The sequence below is a fragment of the Chinchilla lanigera genome, unplaced genomic scaffold (assembly GCF_000276665.1).
Source record: "Chinchilla lanigera isolate Chin_1 unplaced genomic scaffold, ChiLan1.0 scaffold00033, whole genome shotgun sequence".
Taxonomy (NCBI): Eukaryota; Metazoa; Chordata; class Mammalia; order Rodentia; family Chinchillidae; genus Chinchilla; species Chinchilla lanigera.
The window spans coordinates 9,910,369-9,931,221 of NW_004955434.1; the positions used below are offsets into that span (position 1 = coordinate 9,910,369).

A 20,853-nucleotide genomic window follows, 5' to 3' on the forward strand; every position below is an offset into this window, starting at 1 on the left:
TTTTTATTTCTTGGATTATGGGAGCAATCAGAAAAGAATTTCACATGTTCACACTTATCTGCAAGTTACCTTAATTCATGTTCATATTCACCTTCCTAGCTAAACTAACACTTCCAATTATATGCATCCCCTGTCGGCTATTCAGAGATATCATTATCAAATGTCCCTTCTTTCACCTGAGTCTAGTTTTGAGTTTTTCTACTAGATCATTCCATCAATAAAACATGTTACTTCTCCCTTTAATTCATTAAGTAAAGCAAAAGCCAAAATACCTTTTTACTCCAACTTATCTTTCAAGGTATTGCCACATGTCTTTACTAGACTTACAGTAAAACACCACGCAAGAAGACTTTTCAATTTCTTTCCCTAATTCTCTCAAGTAGACCTGTAAAAGGCTTTCCCCCACTTTTCATATAATGAACTCTTATTCTTCAACTCCCTCAATCCATCATGAGAAGTCTTCCTTTCGAAATATTTTTTTCACCTGGTTTCCAAGGCCCAAAGGTGGCTATCTTGGCTATCTTCCTATCTTTCTAAGTACTTCTTGAAACTCTCTCCAGAAAGAATCCTAACTCATCTACCTCACCTTTAAATGTTGGAATATTCAGTGTCCAGGTGATTTCTAAAGTCTCATGGCTTAAATACAACTGGCACTGCACATAGTGGCGCATGCCTGTAATCCCAGCACTTGGGAGGCTGAGGCAGGAGAACTGCTGTGAGTTTGAGGCCAGAGTGGGCTATAAAGTGAGTTGGAAGTCAGCCTGAACTACATAGTGAAGCCCTGTCTCAAAAAGACAACATCCATCCATCCATCTATCTATCTATCTATCTATCTATCTATCTATCCATCCATCCATCCGGTAAGTTGGCAACTCCCTTATTTGTATCTTTGTCTGCCTAAGTCCCTTGAACTATAACTGATATGCTGAACCACCCAGTTAACATCGGTTACATGTCTAGAACAAATACCAAACTTAACATGGTGAAATACAGAGACTATTTTATCTCTATTATGCCCCAGATCTATTCCTTTAATCTCTTAGTTAATGGAACATCCATAATGCTAGTTATTGCTTTCATTCTTCACTTTCTCTTATAGCTCCTATCTTGAAACCAATTCTGCAATCCTACTTTCATGATATATCCAGAATCCAACTACTCCTTGGCATCTGCACCATACTGTCCTTGACCCATTTTTTCCCCTTATTATTACTATAGTATAAATGTTTTCTCTGCTTTTATTTTGCACACTCATTTCAACATATCAGCTAGAGTGAGTGCTTTAAAATTTGGGTAAAGGCTGAGGATGTAGCTTGCTAGTAAAGTGCTTACCTATCGTGTGCAATGTCCTGGAATTGATCTCTAGCACAAATGAACAAACAAAAACAAAGAAACAGGTAAGAATCTGTCCCTTCTCTGCTTAAACCTTTCAAATGGCTTCTCATCTCACTTAATGTAAGAACCAAAGATCTTAAAAGTCCTACATGACCTGGCAAACTTTCTCTTTACCCTTGTCATTTCTTCCTTTTTTAATGGTGGCAAAGTTTCACATTTATTAATGGTAGAAAAGAATTACAAGGGTAGGGGAAAGTGGACTCTGTAGAGTGAGTTTAGGCCGAGTAAAAAGGGAAGAAAAAATAAAAATACACTCTACAGAGTAGGATGGGATAACGTACAGAGACATGATAGCCCCTCATTTCTTACCATGATGTGTCTCATTCACTCTGCTCAGTTTATCCATGTCTACAATCTTGGATATTTTGCATTTTCTATTGTCTCTGCTTCTCTCTTGGATAGCCATATAGTTCTCTCCCTTGTTTCCTTTAGGAATAATCTTCACCTATCCCAAAAAAGGCATTTTCTATCCCTTTTACCTTGTTGTTTTAAAATTTTACTTTATTTTTTTCGTACCAGGAATCAAACTCAGGACCTTGCACTTGCAGGCAGGTACCGTGCTGCTGAGCTATATAAGCAGCCCAGCTTGCTTTATTTTTCCCCATAGCATTTATCAACATCTGGCCACTTGGCCTATTTCTTCCATTAGAATATATATCACTTGTACATATGTCATGGCTTTGTTTAATCAATATGGTTTCCCACAGCTTAGGAAGTACCTGGGACACAGTGGGCATTCAAAAATATCTGCTGAATCACAAATGAATGGAAAACTACTAAGTGGTTCCAGGATCTTCCCAAAATCATAAATCAAGAGCCCTAGAAAGTAAAACAGATTATAAAACTTTACCTGTTTCTTTGAAAAGCCTTCATTAACTTTGGTTCCCATGGCAGCAATTCATTTAAAAGACGTATCAATGTGCTATGCAATTCTTTTACAGCTTGCCTCCGATGATACCATTTGCCCTAAAAACACAATTTTTAAAGTAAATCCCTTACATTTAATCTAAAAAGTTAACATCAAGCATTATCTCCTCAGTTACAAATACAATAAAGTTGCTAATAGCGCATCAAAATTTTTTTTTCTCGAAGTGAGGAGGGGGAAATATCCTGTAACAAATCTTATTTAATAATTTCCAATACTACAAGAGAAATCAAAAACCCATCTCATCCAACCAGGAGGTGACAAAAAATTTAAAAAAAATTTTTTGAATCATGTTAGTTGTCTTTTAATAAATCACTTTAACTAAATACATACAAAGAGCCCTGGGTTTGCTCTCCAATACTGCAGAAGAAACAAACGGAAGGAAGGAAGGAAGGAAGGAAGGGAGGGTGGGTAGAAGGGAGGGAGGGAGGGAAGGAGAGGGAGGGGAGAAAGCATTCAAACATTTAAAATCATTAAATACATAATATAGCTCATTTAGTGAGGTTTTTGTAATTTTCCCCAAAGAGTGGTTGGTGGTGGTGAGAAAAGCTGGGTTTGTTATTGTATCCAAAAGCAGTCTTCATAACGAAGTTCCTTAGGAAATTCAGCAGTTATTTTAATAGTTTGCAGCACAGAGAAGTAACCAAAACAGTCAGTGGTTTTGAACACTACACTAAAAGTAATGATTTTTGGTGCCCCCTCCATTTGGTAAGTATTATTTTATGCATTTTACATATCTATATCTACATATATGTATCTCTCTATATATCTACATGTATGTAAACAGAGACACATAGATACACATATGTAGGCAGGATGAACTCTAGCATTTATGTAAACCTTTCTGAGATGTATACACTGTTACATTCACTTCGTAAATGGTGACTAATATGGCTTAGAGAGGTTAAATGATTTGTTTAAATTCTATGACTATAAATTATTAAATGGTTAAATGATTTAAGTTCTATGACCTGTACCTCTATGATTCTGCAGTCCAAGCTATTGGAACTACATTACAACCTCTTAAAAAGTGCATCACATGAATTCAATCTGACATAGGTTATAAAAACCTCTAGTACACAGTAGATAGAATTGTTTGACTACCATAGGAACAAAAAAAAATTGCAGTAGTTAAGCCAATACCTGGTTCTCAATAGGTGCACACCTATCATCATCATGTTCTATTTTTTAAAACTGCTTTCGGATTTAATTCACATATCATATAATCCACGTTTTATTTCTAACAGAAATATACAATTATATATTATAGATTGCATTTAGCATGCATAAAATTAGACTTCATTCTATAAACAATTACTAAGTCAATTTATACTTATGTAGAACAGGAAGGCAAAAAAATTACCAGCATCTAGAGCAAAAAATAAAAATGTGCATATGAATTTTCCAATTTTACATATATAAAAACTTCACTGTTTTGAAATTTTAGTCACATATAAGCCTAAGTGATTACTACAAGTTTTATCAAAAAATTTTTGTTATAAACCCACAAGTGTTTACGTACATAAACACCTATATTTCTATCACTGAGGTTTTTATATTTTAGAAGGAAAACATTAGAATAGAAAAACTTGGGATTATACATGCACATGCATAAAATGAACATGAAACCTATATTCACTAATTCTTTTGTGTTGTCTTAATGGCATGACAAATCAGAGTACTAAGAAAAAATAGTCAAAAAAAGTAATTTTTATTTCATGTATTAACGATAGGCCTCTTGTTAAATGTGTTCTAAAAGTATAAGAGTCAAGTTAACAATGGGTATAAAAAAAAAAAAGAGGAATCAAGACATATCATGTATAGATACAAACTCCCTACAATGAATGTGGTCATTATGTATACTTAAATTGTACCAAATTTAAATGAACTAAAAAAAATCAGAACAATGGGTTACACATTGAAAGCTCATTTTTCTCAAATTTTATGACAGTATAACCTCCTTATTTCTAGCCCACAAAAACACAACTATTAAGTGGATAAACAATGAAACTGAAGAAGAAATAACTTTCACCTAGGGAAAACAAACTGAAGAACACAAAAAGGCAGACAGATGATGGCCACCCTAATCTTTTGTGGAGTGAGGTAGTTTTGTTTCAAGGAATAATAGGAAATAGGTAGATTTTTCCCTTTAATGAGACCTATAAATAACATTTTTCTACTCAACTATTATTTGGCTCAAAGGTGAATGGTTAGAGTGGAAATACATTTTTCCAAACATGAAGCAACAAAAAAGAACAAAGAATATCCTCTTTGTGGTATAATTGGTTGGAAAAATATTAAAAGGCTAGAGAACATCATGCATGCTGAACTCCTCGTTGGAGGTTAGAGTTATCACAGGCTAAATGGTTGCTGTCTGGAACAGCCTGGTAGTGATGGGGTGGAGGCTACAGAAGACATTAGGTCTAGGTAGACAAGGAATAGGATACCACACACTGCATTTAGCTGATTAACACCATTTGAAGACATTTGTTGGCTGTAGTGCATCTTTGCTAAATTAAAAACTTCATTTTTGCAAAAGAGTTTTAAAAGGATTAGGAAGACTTTGTGGCTTTTGATTATTAATTTTTAATACACATCTAGAAAGTATACCCATGAATTAACAGACTGCATTCAAGGAACTCAAATATTAATCACAGAATAAATTTCTAATTTTAAGCTAACTCTGTCTTACCCATTGACCTGTTGTGAAATGTTTATGGCCTTCTAACTTTGTATGTTTTGTAGGCTTCTTCCCTTTCTTTATATTATGTATCATCTACTTGTAGTGATGGTGAGATTATTTCATTTATCATTTGAAAATGCATATATAATCATTTAATATTGGAAAAATGAATCAAAAAGTATTATTTTCATAACTATAGAAAGTAAAGGTTAATAAAGTACCTTGCCTAGGACACAAAAAGAATAAAATAACCTCCATAAAGGGCATCCGTATACCCTGCCATGGGATATGAGAGTCCGTAAGTTTCTATGTTGATTAAAAGGGGGGCTGAGAATCACTGCTCTGGGAATGGTATCAGTGGCTTTAATCACTGCTAGGAAAGGAAATTCACACTACTTGTTTCATGTATCAATCTTCACTGTTCATAACACTAAATTTATAACGGGGTGTGCTATAATCCCAGCACTTTGGGAGGGTAAGGCATAAGGCTCCTAAGTCCAAGCCCAACCCAGTCAACTCACGCACAGTGAGACTGTCTCAAAATTTAAAAAAAAAAAAATGCTGGGGATGCAATTCACTGTGAAGGTCCTAGTTTCAATCCCCAGTACTGCTGGGGATTTAGCTCAGCGGCACAGCGCCTGCCTGGCAAGCATGAGGTTGTGAGTTCATTTCCTGGTACTGGAAAACAAACAAACAAAAAAATCCCCAGTACTACAATAAAACAAAAGAAAAAACCATAATGGTTACAACCCAAATCAAAATAAAACAGGGCTGGGGATATAACTCAGTGGCACAGCGCCTGCCTGGCAAGTGCAAGGCCCTGAGTTTGATTCCTGGTACCAAAAAAAAAAAGAAAGAGCGATAAAATAAAACAATGACAGTGTTCCTTTCTATTTAGTATCGATCTCAAAGGTGCATAATATGCAGTGAATTAATGTAGAGGGTAGTTATCAATTTTTAATAGAAATTATAGTTGATAAGAATCTGCATATCTTGGGTCTAACATAAAAACTGATTTAAAAAATCAAAGAAATATTTATTCAATTTTAAGCTATTAGTAATACACCAGCAATAATTTTTCTGACTGATTAATTTTATATACACAAATAGAGAAAAAAAGCATAATTTTCATGTTTACTCTTGCGTGAATTTGTTAACTGTTAAAGGGGAACTCAGAGGGCATAATTTTACAGAAGAAAATTGTCTAAAGTCACACAAGAAAGTATTTTAAATCAGAAACAGACTTTAAATTAGAAATCTATCTCTCCTGACTTTCTAAGTCTGACTTATTTTACTTAATATGATGGTCACCAGTTCTATACATGCAGATATCTTTGTAATGCAAGAATTAAAATCTCTAAAATTTATTTTTTAAACAACTACAACAGTATTAATATTACAGTGACCTAAAATTTCAAAGTTAAAACAAAAGGAAAACAGCAAGCTCTCCTCTCTCTGTACACAAAGAATATTGGTGTAATAAAAAACTGAGGTTCTTACCCCACTTTCATCTGTACTGATATGGAACCAAAGACAAAGATGGTGATGGATGAAGTAAAAGATCATTTGAAGAATAGTACTATAACTTTTTCTAACAAAAATTTATTTAATATGATTTAGGTATTAATTTTAGTCTTGACTTTACCAACAGGTAGAGGAATATAGGGACAGACGAATTGTTTTCAAAATTAGAATTTTCTCTATTTTCAGGGATAAAAAATATTTTCTGCTGGGCACAGTGGCGCACACCTGTAATCCCAGCACTCAGGAAGCTGAGGCAGGAGGATCCTGAGTTTGAGGCCAGCCTGGGCTACACTGTGAGTTTAAGGCCAGCCTGAACTACATGGCGAGGCCCTGTCTCAACAAACAAATATATATCTATACATATATTTTTTAGGATAATAATTTAAACAGTTGCCAAAGGTCACTTTAAAAATAAAGTACACCATTTTTACTTTTACCAGTCTACTATAAAATTTAACAAAATATGAACTTCAAGCATATACCATGGAATTCAAAATGTCCAAGGTAGTCTAAATTTGAGCTTACCTTTTATTGCTTTCTCATCCAATGTCCACAGCAGCTGCAGATTGCCAGCTCCCTTTCCTTTAGATGCCCCAGTTATCATACTATAGATGTTTTACGACTCCATTAATATTACTACAAAAAGGAGCTGATCTACGGTCACAAGGTAAGTCCTTTATTATATTATGCAGTTTTATAAGTTTCTGAATATGATGCACTAATAAAGAATTACAAGGGATCAGAGACTTTAAAAAAAACTTACAAAACTACACAATATTGTAAAATAAAAAGCTGTATCTTGAGGAATATGAAAGGAGTGTCGGGGGAACTTACCTTATAACTAAAGAACAACTCCATTCTGCTGCAGTAATCTGGAAGGAATGTGACAGCACCAGCATAATGCTGGTTAGGGCGTTTCAAGGAGAGGGAATTGGCAATCTACTGATGTTGGGGACATTGGACACCTAAAAGGAAGAACAAAGGAAATAAATAAATCCTAGATTTACTAAGTGCCTCATCACTACATTAATAAATTTAGTGTTAAACTCAGGTGAAAGTCACTTGGTTACACAAACCACCTAAGTACTTGCATAGATTTTCCTATAATGTTATCTCTAAACAAAACTGGTATCAGCAGTCAGTCATATGAAATAAAACCACAAAGTCAGTCAGTCATAAAAAATAAAACCATACATAAAGAATTATTTTTTAAATGTGAGAAGTTATTGTGGAAATTAATGCATTTTTATTTAAAAACATGTTGTACATGGTATTTTGTTAATTAAAAACTTGAAAAACAGTATAAAAATATGACAAATATGCAGGTACGAATGCTATTTTTTCTCCACGCTTTTGTTTGGTTATAAATGTCAGAGCAAAAAACGGACCACAAAACCAAATTTTTTTATAGGTTTAGCTCTTGTGAGACATAAATCTGGTGATAGAAGAGGGATTAAATATCAATAGGTTATGTTTTCAAATAAAATGCAAATAACTTAGAAAAGTCAATGGATCCCTACACAGTGACATCTTGTTTAAAATCACTAGCAATACCCAAAGGTAGCATGCAAATGTCTAAGCTCATGTGTATAAAAAAGTCAAGTATTTTATTAAAATTTAACATTCTTCCTAAGTAAAAAATGAAGAGGTAATAGTATATTCAGTAAGTATCTGTGTCTTCTTTATTTGCTTACTTAGCGAGACTATCACAATATTCATATACCTGCATATTCCTACTTTAGGGACAAAACATGACATTAACCTTGTTGGTATACAGTGCCTTAAAAAGGTACTAGTTTTGACAGGATAATGAAATGTTTGCATACAAATATGAAAAAAGTCAAAAAGTATTTTAATCCTCCCAGAGTTTCTAGAATAAACTACCACATGCTATCATTTTCTCTTGAGACAATTTTTCACTTAAGACTTTTTATTTTTGTTTATTTTTATTTTTGGTTTATTAAGACAAGGTCTTGCTATGTAATTTAGGCTGGCCTTGAGCTAGTGGTGATCCTCCTGCCTTGGTCTCATGAGTACTGGGATTATAGGCATGTGCCTCCATGCCTAGCTATTGCATTTTTTTAAAGGAATCCCATATCAAATACATTGAATAGAATACATAATATTTCCAAATGAGCGTTGAAATAGTTCCAAAGCATACAACTAATACTCTGATGATAACATTGCAATTTTTTGTGTCTTCTGATTCTGTAGAGAAAGAAAACGCGAGTGACAGATCACATTCCTAGGAGGTAATACACTGGGGAAGAAATCTACACTACATACTTAGGAGATAGTTCACATCTTTTTACTAGTGCATAGTGGTTATACAGATTAATGGGCTTCATTTTGGCAGATTCATACATACATGTTACATATTTTGACCATTTTCACCCCCAATAACCCTCTTTGCCTCCCCCTCCCCATTTCACATTTTTTGGAGGATTCAATGCATAGATTTTAATCATATACGTCCCCTGATTTCCCTCCTTATACTCTCTTTCCCTCTTATTCCCTACCTCTTGTCTAATAAGTTTCTGTCTACTTTTTTGTCATTTTTTTGGATTTGTTTGTCTGAGTCTGGATTATTTTGTTCAACATGGTAATCTTCAGATCTATCCACTTTCCTACAAATTACAAAATTCCATTCTTCTCTATGGCTGAATCATATTCACTACACACGTAAATATCTACTTATCTACCACATTTTCTCCCCCATTCACCCACTGATAGGCACTTAGGTTAGTCCCGTATCTTGGGTACTATAAATTGTGCTGCAATAACATGGGTATGCAGTTATCTCTACAGTATGCTGACTTTAATTCTTCTGGGTATATATACCAGAAGAGATAAAGGCGGACCAACTGACAGCTCTATTTAGTTTTGGGAAGACTGTCCATACTGATTTCTATAGTGGCTACACCAGTTTACATTTCCACCACCAGTGTAAAAGGATCCCCCTCAACTTCCTCACCAGCACTTATTGTTTGTATTCCTGATAGCCACTCTGACTGGGGTGAGATGGAATCTCAATGTAGTTCTGATTTGCATTTCCCAAATGGCTAAAGATGTTGAACATTTTTCCATATACTCATTGGCCATTTGTACTTCTTTTGAGAAGTGTTGGTTCAATTTATCTGCCCATTTATTGACTGGTCTATTTGATTTTATGGTGTTAAGATTTTTGAGTTCCGGATATATTGTAGCTACTAATCCTCTATAGGCAAAGTGTAAAGATTTACTCCCATTCTATAGACTCTTTACTCTGCTGCTTCCCTTGCTGTGCAGAAGCTTTTTAATTTGATGTAGCTTCATTTGTTGAATCTTGCTATTATTTCCTGTGTTATCTGAGTCCCATTCAGGAAGTCTTTGCCTGTGCCTATGACTTCAAGTGTTTTTCCTCTTTTCTGTCAGCAGTTTCAAAGTTTCAGGTCTTATATCTAGGTCTTTATTCATTTTCATTTGATTTTTGTAAATGTGAGAGATAGGAATCTAGTTTTAATTTTCTATAAGAGATATCCAGTTTCCCTAGCACTGTTTGAAGAGGTTGTCTTTTCTTCAGTGTATATTTTCAGCTCCTTTGTAGTTGTAGGGATTTGTTTCTGTGTCCTCCATTCTGTTCCATTGGTGTATATGTCTACTTTTGTGCCAGTACCATGACTTTTTTTTTTTTTTAACACGTCTGGAGTATAGTTTGAAATTGAGTATTTTGATGCCTCCAGTCTTGGTCTTTGTGCTTAGGATTGCTTTGCTTATTCTGGTTCTTTTGTGCTTCCATGTGCACAAAATAGGATGGTTTTATCTAGTTAGTTCTATGAAGAATATCACTGGTACCTTGATGGGGATTGCACTAAATCTGTAGTTTACTTTTGGTAATATGGCCATTTTAATAATATTAGTACTGAACCCAAGAACATGGGAGGTCTTCCCATCTTCTGGCGTCTTCTTCAACTTCTTTCTTCAGTGTTCTAAAATTTTCATTGCAAAGGTCTTCCACCTATTGTTTAGGTTGATCTCTATGTATTTTATTTTATTTGAAGCTACTGTGAATGAAATTATTTTTCTGATTTCTCAGCCGGTCCATTTTTGGTGTACAGAAAACCTACTGATTTTTAAATGTTGATTTTATATCATGCTACTTTGGTGAATTTGTTTATCAGCTCTAAATCTTTCTGATGGAGTCTTTAGGGTCTTCCAAGTACAGAATTATATCAGAGACTTGGTAGGAGTCCAGAGAATTATTTATCTTTTTCCTCTTGGCTAATTACTCTAGCTAAAATTTCAAGAAATATAGAATAGAAATAGTAAGAGTGGACATTCTTGCCTTATTCCTGATTTTGAATGAAATGTCTTCAGTTTTTCCCCATTCAGAATGTTGGCTGAGGGTTTACTGGATATGGCCTTCACTATCCTAAAGAACGAGCCTTCAAAACCTAATTTTCTCAGGGCTTTTATCACTAAGAGATGTTCAATTTTATTGAAGCCTTTTTCTGCATTTATTGAGATGATCATGTGATTTTTATCCTGGATTCTATTCATGTGGTGTACTACATTTATTAATTTGGGTATGCTAAACCATCCCTGAATCCGTGGAATGAAACTGATTTGGTCATGGTGTATGATCTTTTTAATGTGTTGTTCAATTCAGTTTGTAAATATTTTATTAAGGAGTTTTGCATCTATATTCATCAAAGATACTGGAATATAGTCCTCCCCCTCTTCCTTTGTGTCCTTGTCTGGTTTTGGTATGAGGGTGATATTGGCTTCACAGAGTGAGACTGAAAGTGTTCCTTCCCTATTTCATGCAATAGTAGTTAGTTCTTTAAAGGTCTGGTAAAATTTAGCAATAACCCACATGGTCCTGGGCTTTTCTTTATTCACAGAGTTTTGTTAGTGTTTCAATCTCATTGCTTGTTATTAATCTATTTAGATTTTTTTACATCTCCTGGTTCAGTTCTGGTATTGTATATATCTAGAAACTTTTTCACTCCTCCTAGAATCTCTAATTTACTAGAATATAGGTTTTCGAAGAAGTCACTAATAACTCTATGGATTTTACTGGTGTCTGTTGTATCCTTTTTTTAAAAAAAATCTCTAATTGTATTGATTTGGATCTTCTCTCTTGGTTAGTTTAGCTATGGGCTTATAAATCTTGTTTTATTTTTCAAAGAACTGTTTCAGTGATCCTCTGTATTGTTTAGTCTCCATCTCATGAATTTAAGCTCTGATAATCACTCTTCTTTTCTTTCTGTTGGGTTTGGTTTTGATTTGTTCCTGTTTTTCTAAGACCTTGAAAGGTAGAGTAGGTTATTTGAGATCTCTCTGATTTTTTTGATGCAGGCACTCATAGCTATAAACTTTCCTCTTTAGAAATGCCTTTTTTATATCCCAGAGATTCTGGTATGCTGTAATTCCATTTTCATTTGATTGTAGAAATTTCAAACTTTTCTCCCTATTTCTTCAATGATCCACTGATCAAACCTTGGTTTTAATCTCTGGACTCCTATCAAGTCTCTGCTACTATACACAGCACATAGAAAACAGCCAGGAAATATGTGCCTAATAAATAAAGCTAGTTTCTGTCTATTAGCTAAAGTACGAAAATTTATTTAATTTGTTGTGTGGTACCTCCAAAAGGTCATCTTGGGGCTGGGGATTTAGCTCAGCGGCAAAAGCGCCTGCCTGGCAAGCGCAAGGTCGTGAGTTCGGTTCCCGGTACCGGAGAAAAACCAAAAAAAAAAAAAAAAAAAAAACAAAAAAAAAAAACAAAGGTCATCTTATTTTCAAAAGCTTTAAATGACTAATGACGAAATGACTCCCCCCTAGCTGGAAGTTTTTAGTTTTGTTATCCATTAACTGGTTTACCAGAAAGAGCTAGAATAAGAAAACATATACAATGAATTATCAAAACCTTAAATAAAACCAGTTTTAAGAATAAATTAGAAAAAAAAGAATAAATTAGAGATTACTGCAGCCATACCTACAACCAAAGCCATTAAATAAAGCTAATGAGGGGTTGAGGACTCAGAATATACTTAAAAGGTCCTTACACTGTAATAAAATAGATTTTACACTCTTAAAAAAACAGCTGGCTATAAAATAATGCTGATTTGATCCATCACTATAAGAAAGTGGGGTATAAAATGAAAAAAGAGGAAATTTTTATAAATCTTCATTATAATAATTTTTTTGTGTCAGAAAATAAGTTTATATTTAACAAATTATTTGCCTTATATCAGCAAATAATACGATATTACTAATATATAATTATGTTTTGAATCTATATAAATTCATGTAATAAGAAGTTTCATAACATGATTTAATGATATTTTTCTAGTTACCTGTGTATCATTCCTCATTATATCATTTTTAAGAATATATCACACATTTACAAAAATGATTAAAGAAAATACTTATGTTTTTAACTATGAATCTTACGCTAATAAAGATAAAATGGCCGGGCGTGGTAGCGCTCGCCTGTAATCCCAGCACTCGGGAGGCTGAGGCAGGAGGATTGTTGTGAGTTCGAGGCCAGCCTGAACTACAGAGTGAGCTCAAGGCCAGCCTGAACTGCATAGCGAGACCCTGTCTCAAAAAAGACAAAAACAAAAAAAAGAAAGATAAAATGTAAATAATGAACTAAATGAAAAGAGGTCATCATCATAAAGGGTTGAAAACAGCTAAGACTGAGCTGAAGGTAAGGTCAAGAGTCTTTCTTAACTATCTGATAGGATTATGAAGGTGAAACGCTAACACTGACATACACAAGTTCCATCAAATAGAAATCTGAATGGAAAACACACAATGTAACAGAATACTCTCATTACATAATATGGGATTATTTCAGTGATTTCCATCTAACTTTCAAAGTATCAATCTGTTTTCTTCTGATAAAAGATTGTACCATCAGACAGAATGAAAGAACAGGGCTCCTAACAAATATGAAACTATGCTAGGCTTTTGCAGAACTTACACTTGGGCTAGATGATTCTTTCCTGTGGGGAATATCATATATATTATAGGGTATTACACTGTGGGATGTTCAACAGTATCACTGGCCCCTATCAGTTAAACCTAGTACTCTCTCTTCAACTATGACAAGCAAAAATATCTTTAGACACTGCCAAAAGTCTCAAAAAGGAGGAAGTCCAAGATTATGCTTAATAATCACTGGGTTATGCACAGAACTCTGTGATCATAAAATGGATGTTGCCATCTCTGATTACATGTGTGATAACATTCAGATTTCTCTAATGTTTACTGTATTATAAGTTTAAATTATTTTAAGAACATTAATTTCATTGTAATTCTTTATAATATGCCTCTATGTTATTTTGTACATTGTTAAAATTTAACATTTCACAAATATTTTCACATAGTAACAATGATCCATTAATATTTTATTTTACTAGCTATATATCACTTTACTAATATTATGGTTTGGTTAGTTATCTCTGTATTGTAGGACATATGAGCTGTTTCAAATTTCTGCTAGTAGACGTCATCTGTTAAACACACCATCATAAAGTTACTTCTGGGAAGAATACAAATTCAATCTCAAATGGCATCATGGTATCAAAGCAGGAGAGTTTTACAGTTATTCTTACATATTGAAAATAAAATTGAGAAATGAAATCTGCAATATTGTTCAGGGCTGAGGTACTTGCTGTTAAAAGACATTAGGAAAGATAAGATCTTATATTTAAAATTTTAGTTTGTTTATATGGAAAGATAGTCCAGCTACGTTTCTTGTCTTATCTTTTCGTTGCCTAACTTTCACTTTTCCTTATATCCAATCTCTACATGGATTTTTCCTTATTGAATAAAAGACGGAAACCCCTTTGAAAATCTGTAAGTTATTATATAAAGTATAAACTTAAAAAAGTAAAAGAAGATTTAAAAAAATGTAAAAACAACATGAATTAAGGAGGTATGATTCAATCAAAGTTTCAGAGCCTGGCAATGGCAGATAATTTTGTTTCTTGATCATTATATTTAAAGATACAATTTCTTTTGTGTGTTGCTTTAACTGTGAACCACAATACTTACTTTTTACTATTCCTAATATCCTTTATTTTTTAAAAGCTAACGTGTTTACAAACATACGGAATTTGAAGTAAGTTTTTGTCTCTGGCCAACTCCCTGCCCATGCATCTCATGCGCCGGTTGCAGCCACCAGCCAATTATGAGCCTGTTCTGCTTCTCTCTCTCTTCGGTATGGGCAGCAGAGGTTCCAAGTGACTGGCTGACCAATCATCTGACTGACCTGAAGCGGGTGAGGCCAACCAGCAGGAACAGAGATAAGCCCAGAGGTTCAGCAGCTCCAGAGAGAAACAACCACACAGGAGTGCTGGCACCAAGAAAAGCCCACAGCTATGGTAAAATGCAAAAAGGATGGGGTTTAACTCCGAAAGTGACTCCTTCTGCACAGCAGGATAGTGTTAGAGAAGAAATCCAGAGCAGTGTGCACTATATTGAGGTTTAAGCAGGAGCCATTTTGGAAGGGATTAATTGTTCAAGAGGGAATCTCACAACACCTATAGAACAGCTTTACTTCAGGGCTCTCAAGTGTTACCTGCCAAAGTGACTGAATGAAAGACAGACACAAGAGCTGCAAAGGCTCTGGGCTAGACACAGACCCTCCTGGGAAGGTGGGGCCCTCTGTGGTGAGAAGCCAGGCCTTGCATGTGTGGCTTTCAGCGATGGCTCGATCAGAAAGTGCAGGAATTAAGTCCAGTGGTCTGCTTGAAGCTCCCAACTCTGCTTGAAGCTCCCAACTCAGTGTCTACATCTTGTATAAACGATGACTGCTTTCTCCACCTGCAAAAGTGAGTATGCCCATAGCCTGGTGTACGGTCTCTGAGGTGTGTGTGCGGGACCCTCAAAAACTACAACTATAATTTGCTGGATTCCAAGACTGCAGATCTTGGAAATAACTCACTAATTCAAAAATACAGGGACTTTTTAGATATTTAGTTAACTTTGTTATTACTGCTCAATTCTTTTCTAGTGTCAGTGGAGTACAGTTACTGTATTTAGTAGATGTTTAGTACTATCCTTTCCCTGGAAATAAGACCAGGTCTTATATCATTCTTTGCTCCAAAAGACACAATAGGGCATATTTTTAGGGGATGTCTTACTTTTTCATATACAACAATCTACATTTAATCATGTACAATAATCTACATTTATTCATATATAAAAATCTAAATTTATTCAAATATATCATGAAATCTTCTTCTGGAACATTGTCATAACTCTCCAAGCCCCAAATTACAGCTTGAATTTCTTGCAACTCTATTTTCTGTACAACTATTCACCCCAGTCTCACGTCCAGCAACAGCTGGACCAGTCTCTACGAATGAGGAATTCTTGTCTGTGTAGCCTGCTTGTAGTGCATCATTACAACACAAGACATATTATGAAGGTTCATGGATACAACCATGTCCATTTGCTATCAAGTGTGCATACTATTCATCTGTTGTATCTGTACTGTGGTCATCTGGCAATAAGTCTCAAGTTCATTTGTATACATAGGCATTTACCTCTTGTTTAAAGATGACCACTTGGGTATTTATAAATATTTAATTATAATTTGTAATATCATTTAAGCATCAATGTCAATAATACCTATTATATTTAATGTATATCAATATTTTATAATTCAATACATCTGTTATATATAGCAATAGATGTACTAAAGGCATCCACCTGGCTGAAAATCTTAACTGGGGCTTAATTTTTGGGAGGACTTATATTAAGAGCATCCTGAACAATCATACTATAGCTTATTTTCTGATTAGGTCTTCAGGAAAATACAGTATTTGTCAATATTTATACTGCAATTATAGATCTTTATAGTGTTTATACAGTATTTATACTGCAACTATAGATCTTTCTTATGGTTAAGAGTGGCACATTATTGGCTCTTATGGTATGTCAATATCCAGTCTGTCTTTGACTGTTGTTATTGATTTTGTTCCTATTACCAGGGTGGAATAGTTGTTGCTATTAATTGGTTTTCTCTGTATGTCAGTATCTGACATACAGATAGATGGCCTTTGTGTCAATAACAATACTGTGATCTATTCTCTGAGAACTGGGTGCTGGGCCAATTACACTGCATCCTTCTCTCCCAAGTTAATGGAGGCAGCTGGATCTTTGGACAGATGCAAAACCCTATAGTTACCCACACCAAGGGTGCATCACTGAAAAGCAGACACTAACTAAAGAGGTCTCCACACTAGCAACAAAGTCTCTCCATTATAACTGATCCCCAATCCTCTGCAAAACAAAACAAAACAAAAGAAATATGAGAAGGCAAGGCAACAAAGTATCTCACCCCCAAACTCCAAATCCCTCAAAACTGAACTATGGGGCATCAAAAAAAGAGAAAGTCAAAAGCCAAATCAATTATTTCAAAATTCAAAAGAGATAAAAACACAGATTGATATGACACTCAGCAAGCTCAAAGAAGATATAACCAAATAGGTCATGGATTTACTAAACAAAACCATCAGTTAGTTTACGGAGTCACTAATAAAACGCTAGCTGAACTAAACAAAACAATACAAAACATAAGTGGTATTTTTAGCAAAGAATTAAGAGATGAGAAGGTATAAAGTGGCAACCCAAAAGATTAAAAATTCTATTGAAAGCATAGGCAACAGAAGTGACTGCTGTGAGGGCAGAGTATTAGAACTAGAAGATAGGGCTAATGCAGGTGATTATATAGTGAGAAATGGCTTAAAAACAAGAGAACATGAAAAATGGATCCAACAGATAGTAGATGACCCAAAAAAGACTAAACTAAGATTAACAGGAAGTAGTAAAAAATCAAAAGACAGAAAAAAAAAAGGCATAAAAAAGCTTGGTTATAGAAATTACAGCAGAAAATTTGCAAATATGGGGAGACAACTTAACATATAAGTGAGGCATACAGAAGCCCAAGAAGCCACAATCAGAAAAGAATGTATCCAAGACACATCACAAAATCATACAAGTCCAACACAAAGACAAAATATGGAAAGCTATTAGAGAAAAGCAACAAATCACTTATAATGGCAAACCTATTAGAATTACAGCATAATTCTCAAAACAAACTTTAAAAGTCAGGAGATCTTGGACTGAAGTGTTTCATGCCCTAAAAGAAAACAACCTACATTTCATGGAAAACTGTCTTTGAAAACTGATGGCAAAATAAGGTCTTTCCATGATAAAGAGCATCTTGAGACACTCATGGCCATCAAACCAACACTAAAAAATTCTCAAGGATATCCTAGAAAGAGACAACAATGCTAGAAAGTCTAACAGGATGAATACATCAGACAGGGTGAGCAGTTAAGCAAAAAGAAAAAAAGAGAGAATTGGCAATAGGGAAATACTCACAAAAATAATAACTTTCAGTAATAACTCTCAACGTGAATGTTCTCAATTCTGTAATCAAAAGACACAGACTGGCAGAATGAATCAAGGTATGCTGTATACAAGAAATGCATTTAATCCAAAAAGAAATTCACAGATTAAAAATGAAAGGATGAAAAACAATATTCCACGCAATGAGAACCCAAAAACAAGCAAGGGTAGCTATTCTACTTTCAGACAAAGTGAACTTCAAGCCAAAACTGATCAGAAGAAGCAATGAAGGTCACTATATGTTGGTTAAGAGAAGAATTCAACAAGAAGTGATAACAACAGAAGCGTATGTGCACTAAACACTGGAGCACTCAACTTCTTACAACAGATTACTACTTGACATAAAAGATCAGATAAATATCAAGACAATTTACTAGAGGACCTCAACTTCATTGTCACAAATAAATAGATCAACTAGATAAAAAAAGGGAAAAAATCAAGAGTTGAACATTTTTGAAAAGATTGATTTAATACATAGCTACAGAGTGTTCCATCCACTAACAGAATATATACTCTTCTCACCAGCACATGGTTAAATAAATGCAAAAGAACTGATATTATCCCATGCCTATTATCACATCATAGTGCAATAAAACTATAAAGGAATGGCCTAAAAAACCACAGAAATTATGAAAACACACTGAAGTTAAAAAATAGACTCTTGAATAATCAATGGATCACAGAAGAAATCAAGAAATTAGTTCCTAGACTGAAACAATACTACCAGAACCTATGGGACACAACAAAAGCAGTTCTAAGAAGTTTATAGTTTGAATGCCCATATCAGAAAAAAATAGAGTGAGCCCAAATAACCTAATGATTTTTAAATCCAAAACTAGTACAAGGAAGACAATTCAAATCAGAGCATAAATTAATGACATTGAGATTTAAAAAAGCATCAATGAATCAAAAAGGTGGTTCTTTAAAGAATAAACTAAATAGACAAACCCTGAACCAATCTTACCAAAAAGAAAAAAGAGAAGACCCAAATCAATGCAATTAGGAATAAAAAAGGCAAAATCACAATGGACACTGTCCAAATCCAGAAGATTACTAGTTACTACTTTGAAACCTGTATTCCAATAAGTCGGCAAATTCAGAATAAAGACAGATTCCTAGGTAAGTATGAATTACCAAAACTGAACCAAAAAAAATATAAAATCCTTGAATAATCCAATAAAAGGCAATTAAATTGAAGTAGTAAGAAGAAACTTACCCATTAAGAAAATCCCAGGACCCAGTGAATTCACCTCAGAATTCTACAAGAACTTCATGGAGGTTGCAACACCAATATTTCCCAAACTCTTCAATGAAATTGAAAGGAAGGTACCGTTACCCTGAAAAGATCCAACCATAAAACAGAACTACAAGCCAATCTCTTCAATGAACAAATACAGAAAAATGCTTAATAAGATTTGTTGCAAACAAAATGCAACAAATCAAAAAGCTCATGCATCATGACAAAGTACACTTGAGCCCAGGAATGGAAGGATGGTCCAACATACACAAATCGATAAATATAACAGAGCATATAAACAGAAGCAAGGACCCAAGTCATACAATTATCTCAATAGATGCAGAAAATGCCTCTGACAAAAACCCACATTCATTGATGACAGAAGAGAAGCCATGATGAAAAAAATAGGTATAGAAGGACCTTATCTCAATCTGAAAATGTTATTTATGACAAACCAACTGCCAACCTCATATTAAGTGGGGAAAAGCTGAAACTTTTCCATCTAAAATAAAAAATACAAGAATTTCCACTACCACCATCACTCCCATTCAATATATACTCAAAACATCAGCCAGAGCAATCAAGCAAGAAAAAAAAGGGATTTGTATTGGAAAAGGAACAGTCAAAGTATTAAGGATTTCCAAACAACATTATTCTCTACTCCTCAAAAAATTCCACTGAAAGACTCCTAGAATTAATAACCAAATTCAGTAGTGTCACAGAATACAAAATTAGCACACAAAAATCAATAGCATTCTTGTAAATAATGAACTCACTGAGAAAGAAATTAGGAAAACAATACTATTCACAATAGCATCCAGAAAAATTAAATACTGAGGAATTAACCTAACCAAGGAAATAAAAGACCCCTACAAGGAAAACTACAGTATTCTGAAAAAAGATCAAAGAAGATATCAGAAAATGGAACATACCTCCTCCTGGACAGGCAGAACCAATACTGTCAAAATGGCCATAGTTACAAAACCTATATAGGTACAAATTTAACACAATACCAATCAAAATACCAATAGTATCCCTCACAGAACTATAGAAAATACTAAAATTTATATGGAATCAGAAGAAAATGAGAATAGCAAAAGCAATCCTGAGCAACAAAAGCAAAGCAGAAGGCACCACAATACTGGATTTCTAATTACAGTTCATAGCTACGGTATAAAAACAGCATAGTGTTGGAACAAAATAGGTATATGGATCACTGGAATAAAATAGAGAATGCAGAAATAACCCCAGGAACATTGAGGTTATACAATCTTTGACAAAGGGGCCAAAGTTTTTTGCTAGAGGAAACAACCTGTTTAATAAATAGCACTAGAAAAACTGGCTAGCCAAATGGAGATTGAATCTAGACCCACATTTCTCACCATGTACTAAACTAAAAATTGATTGGAAGTGTAAATGTTAAAACAGAAGCTACCTTCCTGAAGACAAACCAGGTAAACCTCCTGAAGACAGAGGTATAGGAAAGGGCTTTCTGACCAGAACCCACTTACATGTGAAATAACATCAAAAATCAAAAAATGACATTATATGAAATTAAAAAGTTCCTGCATAGCAAACGAAACACCAACAGAGTGAAGAGACAACCAATAGAGTAGGAAAACTATTTTTCCAGCTATTCCTTAGACAGAGGACTAATATGTGGAATATATAGAA

The 20,853-nt window shown here is 34.3% G+C and overlaps 1 protein-coding gene across 1 annotated transcript in view; it reads right to left on the reverse strand.

Moving 5' to 3' along the window:
• The window catches only part of Kiaa2026 (KIAA2026 ortholog), a gene marked incomplete at its 5' end in the record, with an annotated part of 87,397 nt that overhangs the window by 6,114 nt on the left and 60,430 nt on the right, over positions 1-20,853 (reverse strand). Inside the window, 1 exon segment of the mRNA XM_013516351.1 lies at positions 2,246-2,361. Within this exon segment, the coding sequence (XP_013371805.1) occupies positions 2,246-2,361 (116 nt within the window).